Genomic DNA, 13,707 nt, shown 5'->3' on the forward strand with positions numbered 1-13,707 from the left:
AGACTCACCAGCCAGACACCCAGGAAAGAATTCTCTGTAGTAACTCAGATCCCACCCTATCTAGTGTTCCATCCCAGGCCATTGGGCATATTTACTGCTAACAGTCAAAGATCAGTTAATTGCCAAAATTAGGCTCTCTCATCATACCATCCCCTCCATAAACTTATCAAGCTTAGTCTTGAAGCCAGTTATGTCTTTTGCCTCCACTGCTCCCCTTGGAAGGCTATTCCAGAACTTCACTCCTCTGATGGTTAGAAATCTTCGTCTAATTTCAAGTCTAAACTTCCTGATGGCCAGTTTATATCCATTTGCTCTTGTGTCCACATTGGTACTGAGCTTAAATAATTCCTCTCCCTCCCTGATATTTATCCCTCTGATATATTTATAGAGAGCAAACATATCTCCCCTCAGCCTTCTTTTGGTTAGTCTAAACAAGCCAAACTCTTTGAGTCTCCTTTCATAAGACAGGTTTTCCATTCCTCAGATCATCCTAGTAGCCCTTCTCTGTGCCTGTTCCAGTTTGAATTCATCCTACTTAAACATGGAAGACCAGAACTGCACATGATATTAGATCACCCAGTCTGCCCTGCTGCATAGCCCAGGCCAGAGAACCTCACCCAGCTACCACTGCATTGCACCCGTCACTTCTGTTTGGCTAAAGCATATCAGGCCTCAGGAGACTGACCTGCTGTGAGCCCCAGGCCAAAAACAGCAGAGACCCACGGGCCACCAATGCTCAAGCTCTCTGTGATGTCAGAGAATGGATTTGGCAAGGCATGCTCAGAGGATCCCCGCAGGTGATCCATGCCCTGTGCTGCAGGGGAAGATGAAAGGACCCTGCCAATCAGACTGAGGGAAAATTTATTCCTGACCCCAAATCTGGCCGGCCATCAGTGACCCTGAGAATGGGAGCAAGACACACCAGCTAGGCAGCTAAGCCAGAGTCTCTGGACCATCTCAGAGCACTGGCCATCCCTACATGTGTCCCATCTCCAGCTGTGGCCGATCTCTAATGCTTCAGAGAAAGAAGGAAAAAACACCCAGACATAGCCAGCCAATTGTGAACTGGAGAAAAAATTCCTTCCTGACCCCTGCCCTGACCAGCTGCAGCCCTGAAGCATGAGATTAGACTATAGTCAATACTGAGGTGTAAAGGTGAGTATGTGTATGGCTATAACAGGGATGTGTAATGTATAGGAGGGGTATGAGGTGTGCAGCTAAAAGGCATTTGTATGGGGGTGTATAATGTACAGGGATCGGTATAGGGGTATACAGTGTATAGGAGTGTATATAGGGGCTGTTTGGGGCGCCTAGTGTATAGGGGAATGTACATAGGACATGTATGGAGTATACAATGTATAGGGGTATATGGGGGGTGTAGTACAGTGTACAGAAGATATATGGAGTGTGTAGGGTCCATGTATAGGGTTTATATAGGGTGCATGATTGTGTATAAGGGTATGTATAGGGGCTGTACGGGATCTATAGTGTACAAGGATATGTATATGGGGTGTGTATGATCTAATGTATAGGGGTGTAAGTGTGTAAAGTATAGGAGTATATGGAGTGTATAGTGTTTGGCTGCATGTATAGGGGTTTATATAGGGGTGTGTGTTTGCAGATAGTTATGTATAGGGGCTATATGGGATGTATAGTGTAGAGGGGTATGTATGTGGGGTGTATTATGTATAAGGATATGTGTGGGGTGTAGGTATAGTGGTGTACAGTACATAGGGGTATGTGTAGTGTCCAGGAGATATAGGCAGGGCTGGGTCCAGGCCCTAGCATGCCAAGCACGTGCTTGGGGTGGCATGCCGCAGGGGACGCTCTGCCGGTTGCCTGGAGGGCAGCAGGTGGCTCCGGTGGACCTATCGCAGACGTGGCTGCTGAGGGTCCGCTGGTCCCGCAGCTCCAGTGCAGCATCTGCAGGCACACCTGCGGGAGGTCCACCGGAGCCGCGTGACCAGCGGACCCTCTGCAGCCACGGCTACAGGAGATCCACCGGAGCCGTGGGACCGGCGAGCGGCAGAGCGCCCCCCACGGCGTGCCACTGTGCCTGGGGGGGCGAAATGGCTAGAGCCGGCCCTGGATATAGGGAGTATGTAGTATATAGGGGTTATATAGGGTGTATGTGGATGTGGATGGGGTGCGGTGTAGATGGGTGTCTGGAGTATACACTACAGGAGTATGTGTCGGGGGGGTGTAAAGGGGCAGAACCCAGTCCCACACTCACCTTCCACTGAGATGTCCTGGATGGCGAAGCGCAGGATAATTGTCCAGATCATCCCCAGAGTCATCTTCAAATTTCCATCCACAATTTCTGAAGGAGGGGAGAGAAGGAGTCAGAGCGGGGTGGGGCGAGTGACAGAAAGAGATGGGTGTCTAAGGGCGGGGGAGAGATGGGGTGTGTCATGAATATAGGGGGAAGGGTATGCCAGCCCATTCAGTAGCATAAAATCCCTCCTTGGCAGCTATACTGGATTGCCTTATCCATAAAGGGTTAAGCAGTTCAAATAACCTAGCTGGTACCTGACCAGAAGGACCAATGAGAAAAGAAGATAATTTCAAATCAGGGGAGGGGGGGTGGGAAGGATTTGTTTTGTTGTTCTGTGTGTTGTTCTCTCTCCAGATGGAGAGAGAGAAGCCAAGCAGGTACATTATCTCCTGAAAAATATACCTGGAATAATCCATCTAAAACCACAGAAACTGTGAGTAAGGCAAGGAAATGCGTTAGGTTATCTCTTGTTTTGGCTTGTGAATTTCCCTATGCTGCAGAGGTAGTTTCATTCCTGTTTTTGTAACTGTGAAGCTGAGCCCAGGGGTGGAATTCTCTGCATTTTAAATCTTTTTATGACCCTATAAAGTTACCATCCATGTGGATTTTGCAGGTGTGATTCTTTTACTTTTTTCTTTATAATAAAAGTTCTTCTTTTAAGAACCTGATTGATTTCAGTGTCCTGAGACAAAGGGTCTGGCTGAGCTCATGTTGCTAAGGCAACTGGTTGGTATTTTATTCTCAAGCCTCCCCAGGAAAGGGGATGAAGGGGCTTGGAGGGATATTTTGTGGGGGACAGGGATTCCAAGTGCCTCTTCCCTGAATTTTTGTGTAAATCATTTGGTGGTGTCAGCAATATACCGTGCAAGGACAAGGAAATAAATTTGTGCCTTGTAGAAGTTTTAACCTAAGCTGGTAGAATGCAGGTCCCCACATCTGTACCCCAGAGTTCAGAGTGGGGGGGTAGCCTGACAAGGTGTATAGAGATAGAGAGATGGGGATTGACGGGCAGGCAGAGTAGAGCATATGGCAGTGGACAGACAGAAGTAAACCCAGCCCCAGCCCCCCAGTGTATGTGCTGCTTGGGGGCCTGCACATCCCCAGCCCAGGCACTGCTGACAGGAAGCCTCCCCCTCCCTTGAGACAGAGCAGCCCATGGGATTATGAGTGAACATGGCTCAATCCCAACCCAGCCCCACGTGGAGAGTGGTGCCAGTGCCTGTGGCCACCGTACCCTCCCAGACATGCACTGCGTCCACCTACCAACGCCAGAGTGATGGGTCTGGCATCGCGATGGTAATGGGGCATGCAGGAGGAGACTGCGCCAGTGCTGTGGAACCTCATCACCCTAGTCAGGACCGCTGCCCCCCCAACCCCACTCACCCTCAGCCCCGATGGAGACCAGCTTGACCCCCTTGCTGGAAATGAAGTCCAGGGCCTTGTTGACATTGGCGATCTTGTGGAAACGCATCTTGCCCTTGTCTGGCTTTGGCAACCGCTCACCTGAGGGGTGGGAGGAGAGTCACCAATCGGGGGAGGCACAGAGCCCTCCCCACACCCATGCACCTCCCTGCTCGCCTGGGGGCAGAGCCAGTGATGGGGTGAGGGGGTCCCCTGCACCACCACCCCTTGACTGAGAGGGAGTCAGCAGTGGGGGTGGGGAAGCAGAGATTTCCCTCCCCCCCACGTACTCATATCTGGGGGCAGAGCCGGTGACAGATCCACTCCCAGCTCAGCCACACAAACCAGGCACACCCCACATCACCAGGCCACAACACACCCCACCACACAGACACCCAAGCACTGTGACACAGACAACCCTACATTGCATAATCCCTTTGGGTCCAGAGCCCCCCACCCCACTGCAGCTGGGCTATACCCCAGTGACTGCATCCTCTGGGTCCCCCCCAAGTCCCTCTCATCTTCCCATGGATTCTCTCCCACACACTCCCATATGGCTTCTTGCCTAGGGTGACCAGATGTCCTGATTTTATAGGGACGGTCCCGATTTTTGGGTCTTTTTCTTATATAGCCTCCTATTACCCCCCACCCCCTGTCCCAATTTTTCACATTTGCTGTCTGGTCACCCTATTCTTGCCCCTTGTGGCCACTGAACCCTCACTGGCAGCTCCCCATGGATTCTTGCCCCTCCCCTCATCACCCCCACATGGTCCTCCATGGATCTGACCCCACCCACCCCGGCTCCCCCACCTACCCGAGATCACCTCCAGCAGCAGCATGAGTTTCAGCCCATTGCGGAAATCCTCCTCAATGTTCTCGATCTGGGTGCCTGCCTTGCGCAGGTGGGAGTTGCACCAGGCTGTGAATGTCTGCAGGAGAAGATGGGGGGAGTTAGAGACACCCCCACAGCCCCTCCCCCTGGGGAACAGGACAGCGGAATGAGCTGGAGGGGCTGGGCTATTCCCACGCCAGCACCAGGGTTGGTGTTGGTAGGGACAGGCTGCCCGCACCTCACATAGCCCCCCATTTAGGGCGACCAGACGTCCCAATAAAATCGGAACTGTCTCGATATTTAGTTTTTTGTCCCACATCCCGACCGATGTCTGGTATTTTGGTATTGATATTGTCCTGATATTTCGCACTCCGTTTTTGTTCCCTTCCTGCCCCCAATGTGTCCCGATATTTTGTTCCTCTCATCTGGTCACCCTACCCCCATTGCTCGCCCTCCCTGGGGCTTCTTCCCCATAGCTCCCCCATCCTCACCCCACAGCACCCACCTTCCCCCAGGACTACGTCCTGCTCAGTTCCCTGCATCAGCAGGATCAAGGCTCTGCTCGCTGGAGGGAATCCAGCCCAGCTGGGTTCCCAGGGCACTGTGCCAGGCCCTTGGCACAAGGAGCTGATTCCCACCAGAGCCGGGGCCCCCATGAGCCTTATAGCACAAGCCAGGCACAGGCCTGACCCCCACACCACTGACCTCTGACCCTAACCCCACCCTGGGATGGGCAAGCCCTGCCCCTAACATCAACCTCACCAAGCTCTACCCTTAAGCCCACCGCCAACCCTGGCATCACATAGTCCTCTGACACTAAACCCGGTGAACCCCACCCCATACTGGTATTGGCCTGCCCTGCCCCTAACCCTGCTCCACATCCCAGTTCTGGGGAGCCCCACACCTAACTCCAGGGCTGGCCAGCCCCACCCCAACTCCCCCTATTGCTGAGCCTTCACCCTCTTCTTTTAACCTACCCTCCCAAACCCCAGGAACCCTGAAACTACAACACTCCCAGCTCCTCCCAGCTCCCACAGCCTCTGGGCTCCCCGAGTTCTGCTAATAACACACATGCTGCTGACCCCCACTGCACTCCTCCCGGCTGGCTGCAGGGAAGGGGTGTGTGTGTGTGAGGGGGGTGTCACTGCTTCCCCTGCTGGTGTGTGCGTGTCCATGCCCACAACGCCTCCCCAGATTTAGCCCCAGCCTGACAGGGTGCATGAGTCAGGCCTACAGCAATGCATTGACTCTGCAGATCTAGATGGCACACGACACCGTGCCTGGTGGGGGACAGGATGTACTTGGGCATCCCAGCAGGGTGAGTTCATGATTGGCTAGCTGCCACCCCCACCCCTGAGAGGGGACACTGGGAATCCTGGCCCATAGACCCCCTCCCCTCCTCAGTGCAGAGTGCTCCTGCTCCCTTTGCCCACCCAGCCCAGGGTGGGGTTGGGTGGAGGGACACCTCCCACCCCCACCCTGCAGACAGGATGCAGCCTCATTCCTAACATGACTAAGATGGAACGTGGCAGGGAGAGGGAACAGCTGTTCTAGTCCCCTAGCTCCAGCCACCCTGAACAGAACAGCTGCTGGGATTCAATGTCTGGGATTTCCTGGGCAGTGGGATGGGCTAGATGAGACCTGGGTTGCTCTAACCATAGACCCACAAGTGCTGCAACCCCTCCCACTGCACAGAAGAGTATCCCAGAATGCATTGCTGCCCCCCCCTCCATATGCTCCTCCCACCCCTGGGCACACTAACACTGTTGGAGTCACACCTTCCGGCTTCCCTGGTCTCCTAGGGTGAGCACGCTCCCTTGGCTTTAAATGGGAGTGGAGATTCCCAGGACTCTGGGAGCTGGGTATTGATGGGAAAGGCCAAACAGCAGGAGAGCTGCAATGGAACTACAGAGGTTGGCAGCACCGGGCCTGGGGGTCTGCAGAGCCCCACTGCAAAGCACCTGGCACACATGCAGGGGACTGTGTGCGTGCTTGCATATTTCTCTGTGAGTGTGTGTGGGGGGTGATTATAAGGTGTGGCACAAATGGGTTGGGCATTAGACCAGGTCTATAGCCGAGGATATTTCTCTAGTGTAGGTCTGACTCCATTCAGGGGCACTGTCACTCTCTTGTCATTCAATTCTCTCCCTTAGGGGGCCGTGGGGCCCTCTCTCACACACACACACAGATCTTATGCAATACAGCAGAGGCGATGACACATTGCCACACACTCACACCTTGTAGCTTTAAGTCCCTGTTGGAGAGCTGTGGATGCCCGATGCTGAGGGTCTGCAAGACACAACCAGGTTGGAAGGAGGTTGGGTGGGTGAGGGGAGGGAGGGCAGGATGCCCCCTAAGTGGCTGAATTATCTAGGGTCATCCTAATAGTCCCTTGGAATCACCCCACACCTTGCACTCTATTCCTTGCCCATCCCCCATGAAAACCGTACTCTGCACTGATGCCGCAGAGGACGCCCTGGCCCCGTGCTCCCCACCCCATCCCAGCAGCACAACACAACAACTGAGCAAGAACTATTCCTAGGGGAAAGAAAGGGAAATCCTGAAAAATCCCAGCCAGGAAGAGCACAATGGGAAAGCCCACACCCGCCACAATCTCTTTAGGATCCCTTCGGGGCCTGGCTGAAGGTTCCCAGCAATGGGAGACAAAAGACGCCCCTTTCTGAAGCATAAAGAAGGTTTAAAAGATGTTGTAAGCTCAGGGAGACTCTATGGCTGATGGGAGAACTTAATGGGTCGTGGCAACCTAAGGAGATGGACTGAGGGGGGGAAGAGTTTCTAGCCAGACTGATTCAAGATCTGTGGGACTTTGGTATCTTTACAGTTATCTGAATGCTCCTAATTGGAACTGACCAACAACATATGGGAGAAGAGCGCTCATTGTTAAAATCATTGCTAGATGACAGTAGCTTCTAGGGGCCTGTCAGGTTGGTCGCTGCAGAAACCCACAGCGAGGGACAGTCTCTACCCCAGACAGCTCACAGTCTGAACCGACAATGAGTGGGAGGGGAACAAGGCACCAAGAAGGGCCAGGACTTGCCCAAGTTCTGCAGCAGAGCTCAGAATAGGGCCTAGGAGCGACCCCCAGCTCTAGCCCACTAGACCTCCTCCCCTCACAGAGCTGGGGACAGAACCCTGCAGTTCTGACTCCCAGCCCAGCAGGCTACCTGCAAGCCCCTGTGCCCTGTCGTGAGCTGAGCTCCCTGCTCAGACAGACCCAGCTCTGGAGACGCAGGCTGGATGATTTATAAATAGATTCTCCCTGTGTTGTTGCAACATTTTCTCCAGCTCAGCCACAGGGTTATTTTTAGGGGGCCTTAGAATTTCATGGCATCATCCGAATGCCAAGCTGCCACCTCCCGCGCCTGAGCAGGCCCCCGAGGAGTCACCAGGGATGTGCACCCCCCTTGAGCTCTGCGAGAGGGCTCAGTGGATGACGCAGAGATGTGGAGCAGGTGCCTTCTCAGCATCCAGCCCCAAGGCCTGAGCGACAATGAAATCTTGAGGGAGGCAGCATGGTGTAACGCCTTATGCATTGCACCTGGCATCAGGACACCTGGCTTCCATTCCCTGCTCGGCTACTGGCCTTGAACAAGCCCTTTCCCCTCTCGGTGGGTCCATTTAGCAGATTTCAAGGCCAGAAGGGACCATTAGATCACGTAGTCAGCCCTCCTGCACATCACAGGCCAGAGAATGTCCCCCAGGCATCCCTGCATAGAGCACTGTGAGACTTGTATTTGACTAAAGCATCTTCCAGAAAGGCAGCCGGCCTGGAGCTGAAGAATCCACCCTGCCCTGGGGGGTTTGTTCCACTAGGTAGTCGCCTTCCCTCCCTGTAAAACAGGCCTTATTTCTCATTTGAGGTTGTCCGGCTTTTACTCCAAGCCTAGCATGCCCACATCTTGAATACTGCATGCAGATGGGGTCACTCCATCTCAAAAAAGGTATATTGGAATTGGAAAAGGTTCAGAAAAGGGCAACAAAAATGATGAGGGGTACGGAACAACTTCCATCTGAGGAGAGATTAATTAGATTGGGACTTTTCAGCTCGGAAAAGAGATGACTAAGAGGAGATATGATAGAGGTCTATAAAATCATGACTGGTGTGGAGAAAGTGAATAAGGAAGTGTTATTTACCCCTTCTCATAACACAAGAACTGGGGTCACGAAATGAAGTTAATAGGCAGCAGGTTTAAAACAAAGGAAAGGACGTATTTCTTCACACAATGCACAGGCAACCTGTGGAACTCTGCCAGAGGATGTTGTGAAGGCTAAGACTACAACAGGGTTCAAAAAAGAAGTTAATGAAGGATAGTTCCATCGTTGGCTATTGGCCAAGATGGCCAGGGATGTATCCCTAGCCTCTGTTTGCCAGAAGCTGGGAATGGGTGGCAGGGGATGGATCACTTGATGATTACCTGTTCTGTTCATTCCTTCTGAAGCACCTGGCACTGGCCATGGTCAGCAGACAGGATACTGGGCTAGATGGACCATTGGTCTAACCCACTATGGCCGGTCTTATGTTCTTATGGTTCTTGTTCTGCCTGTCTCTGATAGATTAAAGAGCCCTCTAGTACCCAGGGCTTTCTCCCTGCGAAGGTCCTTGTACATCGTGATCAATCACCTCTAAATCTGCTTTTAGAGACACTAAAGAGATAGAGTTCTTTCATGTTCTCACAATCAGGCATTTTCTCCAGCCCTTGAATCGTTTTTTATAGCTCTTTTCAGCACCCTCTCCAATTTCTCAGCATCCAGTCTAAAGTGTGGATCCCAGTGCTATATGCAGTCCCAGTACCAGCCCATCAGTGCCATGTCCTGAGGGAAAATCACCTCCCAGCTACTCCCGTTTATCCGTCCATGGGCCGCATTCGCCCTTTTGGGGCAGAGTAACACTGGGAGCTCATGCTGAGTTGCTGGTCCACTCTGACCCCCTAGGTCTTTTTCAGTCACTGCTTCCCAGGACACTGTCCTTCATTCTGCGGGGGCTGAGTATAACTTTGCATTTGGCTGTATTAAAACATGGGGTTTGAATAGGCCCACTCTACCAAGCAATCGCGGTCACTCTGGAGGAATGGCCTGACCTGATCACACCACCGTCTTTGTGTCATGTGCACACTTCACCAGCAGTAACTTTATATTTACTTCCTGGTCGCTGATGAAAATGTTAATCAGCACTTGGCCTAGAATCAATCCCTGCAGGACCCCACTAGACACACAGCCCTGCCTCTACTGCTGGAGCTAAATGACTCTCCATTCACGGAGGCCAGCAGCAGACTCATAAGCCCCTGTACAAGGCCCAGCCCTACCAGGGGACTGTGCCAGGTGGGTTTCCTAGACACGAGCTCTCAGTATAAGTGCTAATGTGATCCCAGGATGAGCAGACCATGGGTGAGCAGTGCAGGGAGGGGATGGGGCCTCTGTACACAATGTGGCAGAGCCCACAGCCCCACTGTGAAAGCCTGGAGAGGGGCAGAGAGGAGCCACAGGAATGGCCCATGGGCTGGGATCCTGCCACCTGGCCAGACACTAAAGCAGCCCTGCAATTCAGAGGAGGGGGCTGCATCCCAAGCTACAGCTGAGGACACGGGGAGATTTCAGACCTAAGGAGGCTCATGAAGCTCACAGACAAAAGCTGAGCAGAGCCAGGAGCCAACGCTGGACAAACCCACCCTGAGAAGAAGGGGAAAAAGTTCAGCAGGAATTCCCTAGTGGGGCAGCTCCCCCTGGAATAGTTGCTGAACAAACCCTGACTGGGACCAGCCTCTGGTGTACCAGGTGCTGCACAGACACGGTGAGAGACACAGCCTGCCCCCAAGAGCTCAGACAGACGGGGGGAGAGTAAACAGCAGCATCAAGAGTAACTTGCCCAAGGTCAAAGGCAAAGCTGGGAATAGAACCCAGGAGTCCTGAGTCCCAGCCCCACCTCCTTCTCCAACCACTAGATCCCACGCCCCTCCCAGAGCTAGGGATAGAACGCAGGAGTCCTGGCTCAGAGCGCCTGTGCTCTAACCCCTAGACACCATTCCCCTCCCAGAGGTGGAATTAGAAGCCATGCATCCTGGCTCACACTCCAGTGTACTAGCTGAGGCTACATCAGCACAGCAAGGTAAGTCGGAGATGCGTACAAAACACCCTGATTGCTGTAGCTCCCAGCAGGGGCGGCTCCAAGCACGTGCCTGGGGCGGCAAGCCACGGGGGGCACCTTGCCGGTTGCTGTGAGGGCGGCAGTCAGGCTGCCTTCGGCGGCGCGCCTGCGGGAGGTCCGCCGGTTCCGCAGATTCGGTGGTAATTCAGTGTCGGGGACGCTGAAGGCGCGGCACCAGCGGACCTCCCGCAGCCATGCCGCTGAATCTGCGTGACCAGCGGACTGCCAAAAGCCGCCTGCCTGCTATGCTTGGGGTGGCAAAAACCACAGAGCTGCCCCTGGCTCCCTGAGCAGACACAGCTGTGCAGACAAAGGGCATGTGTTGACATAACCCTTCCTTCGGGGGCGGGGGGTTCCTACTCCTTTTGTCAGTGTAAGCTGTGTCTGCACTACGGTGCTGTGCAGGAAAAGTCCAACAGCCACTGCTCTATGCTGCCTGGCAGGAGACTAGCCTGGTGTGTCTCTGGGGAAGCTGCTCTTGCTCCCAGACCCTACCCCACCACTCCCCCAGCCATGTGCCGGCACTCTGGCTCCCTGCTCACCCAGCAGGCATCTACCTGGGCAGCGGGAGTTGCGGCACAGCTGGATTTCCACTGGCACTGGGAAGCTCCGTCTTGTGCCTGGCAGCGGGCTGGGATCCCCTGGGGCTAATCCTTTGTTACTGCAGGAGTATTTGTGGCTCATTCCCTGCTATTTACAAGGGCTTAAGGGATTTGGCTCCAGCTAACACAATAGTCTGAGGGGCCGCCCTCCCTGTGGGTGCTGGTAAATACGCTGGGAGCTGATGCAGCATGGGGGGGAGGGGGCTTCCCCACTCCCAACGTGGCCTGTGCTCATCCACCCACATCTACACACACTGCACCAGCATCTATTCATCTGGCCATCCAGCACCCCACTCCAGCTGCCCAGCCTTCCCTGGGCACCTCTCTCTCCAGCCAGCCTTCCTTCCCTTCTCTCCATTCCAGTCGTCTCTCTGTCCATCCATCCCCACATATCTCTTCTCCCATCTTCTCCCCTGATGCTCAGCTGCACTGACCTCCCCCCAATCCTGCCAGTTGCTCAAGGAACTGTATAGTTGCATCTCAGCCTCCTACAGTTGTCGACCTCCAAGCAGTGAGCACTTGAGCATCCTCAGGGCAGAACCCTCCCTGCTCCTTCCCCAATTCTGGCTGTACCCCACAACTCAGAGATCCCCCTTCCATCTCCCAGCTGAGACCTTGCATCCAATCCTGTGCGCTGTGAAAGACCAGGGAGGAGGGTGCACAGAACGACCTGCCTGCTGGGAACTTGCCTGCTGGCCAGAAACTGAAGCAGCCCCCATGATTCAGCATGTCAGAGGGTGGGGGGATGGGGCTGGACCTTAATCCAGGGCTATAGGCACCAACATGGTAGATTTCTGATCTGTGGGGACTCAAGAATCTCACAGACAAAGGTCTAGCAGGGTCAGTGGCTGGGAACAGATGCTGGACAAATCCACTCCGGAATGAAGGCAGATGTTTAGCAGGGAGGGGGATTCCCCACTGGGTAGCTTCCCCTTGGATGAGGGAAGGAGATTCTCCAGTCCTTGGGGGCTTTAAATCCAGGCCAGAGGGCTGTAGGCTATGTTTCTGCCACAAGATCTGGGCTGGGGCAGGAATCGGCTTGAGGGAAGGTGCTGCAGGGGGTCAGACTGTGTGAGTCTAAGGGCTAGGGTGACCAGACAGCAAGTGTGAAAAATCAGGACAGGCAGTGGGGGGTAATAGGCACCTATATAAGACAAAGCCCCAAATATCAGGACTGTCCCTATAAAATCAGGACATGTGATCACCCTGCTAAGGGCCCTTAGCATAGACAGGAGCTCCTGTGCCGGAACAGCAGCACATTCCCAGCCCTGCTGCAGTGTGGTCCCTCACCACATGCCCCAGCCCCTCATGCAGCCATTCCCACAGCTTACACTGGCCTTGTGCAGGGGAGAGGGAGCACACGAGAACAGGGCATTCAGGGTAGAGCAGGCCTGCAGGTTGGCGGTGGGGCACCTGTGACAGGGATACCAGGAAACCCTTCTCCCAGAAGGATTGCAAGGCTCTCTGCAAACACTTGTCTGTAGATAGCACTAGTCCCATCCTACAGACAGGGAAACTGAGGCAGAGAGACCCGTGCAATGTCACACAGCAAAAGTGGAAAGAGAACCCAGTAGTCCTGAGTTCCAGCCCACTCCATCCCCACTCTAACCATTAGATCCCACATCCCCTCCCAGATCTGAGAACAGAGCCAGGAGTCCTGGCTCCGAATCCAGTGCCCTAACTACTAGACCACACTCCCCTCAGCCCCTGGCACTCACCCTCCCCCCGTCCCACAAGCGCGCGCACACACACAATCCTCTTGAAGCCACCTGCTCTGCCCATGGGAGAAAGTGTGCCCCCCCCCCATCTCTGTAGTTGATTCACAGTCCCTTCCAGACCTCTTTAAATAGCCTCTCCCACAGGAGCCCAGCAGCAAGGCCCACCCAGGCTGTGGGGCTGCTGCAGCCCCCACTCCACCCTGCCCCGCTCTCCTAGGCCATAGCCTAATTAAGAGGTGTCCTCTTCCAAAATACCCACATGAGCTCACCCCACCCGGGAAGCAGCAGGGGGCGGACAGAGGGTGGGGGGCAGTTTATTATAGAAACCACCTTACAAGGACAGTGCGTCTGGAATAGCAGCAGCCACCTGATCCCCCTTCCCAATCCCCCAAAACACTTGCATCAGCAGGAACAGCTTCTCAAGCACATGAAACTGTCCCTGCTCCGCTAACAAGGGAGTGGGGGACTTGAAACAGACAATCCCCTGCTCTGATCAAATGCCTACTCTTTGTACTGGGGTAGTGCTGAGCATCCCCTGTTGTGCTAGGCACAGTACAAACACAGAACAGAATGACAGTCCCTGCCCCAAACAGCATACAACTTAATCAGACACTCTGGGGAAAAAATCAAGATATGCAGATTCCTCCAACAGGCAGCTTGGCAGATGGGGATCCCTGAGGGGGTGTTATGTTCTCAGATGGAACAATCGGGCAGGT

General features: G+C 54.1%; 2 protein-coding genes across 4 annotated transcripts in view; both read right to left on the minus strand.

Annotated features, from left to right (window-relative positions):
- NXF1 (nuclear RNA export factor 1) overlaps positions 1-13,707 on the minus strand; it is a 135,049-nt gene that overhangs the window by 76,675 nt on the left and 44,667 nt on the right. The gene's annotated exons all lie outside the window — the stretch shown is intronic.
- Positions 1-13,707, minus strand: part of ACTN3 (actinin alpha 3) — a 36,203-nt gene that overhangs the window by 17,137 nt on the left and 5,359 nt on the right. The window contains exons 2-4 of the mRNA XM_050960438.1: positions 4,491-4,605; positions 3,659-3,778; positions 2,234-2,320 (exon numbers count right to left, since the gene is read on the minus strand). Coding sequence (XP_050816395.1) covers positions 2,234-2,320; positions 3,659-3,778; positions 4,491-4,605 — 322 coding nt within the window. The remainder of the gene's footprint in view (positions 1-2,233; positions 2,321-3,658; positions 3,779-4,490; positions 4,606-13,707) is intronic.

The sequence above is a fragment of the Gopherus flavomarginatus genome, chromosome 6, assembly GCF_025201925.1.
Source record: "Gopherus flavomarginatus isolate rGopFla2 chromosome 6, rGopFla2.mat.asm, whole genome shotgun sequence".
NCBI lineage: Eukaryota > Metazoa > Chordata > Testudines > Testudinidae > Gopherus > Gopherus flavomarginatus.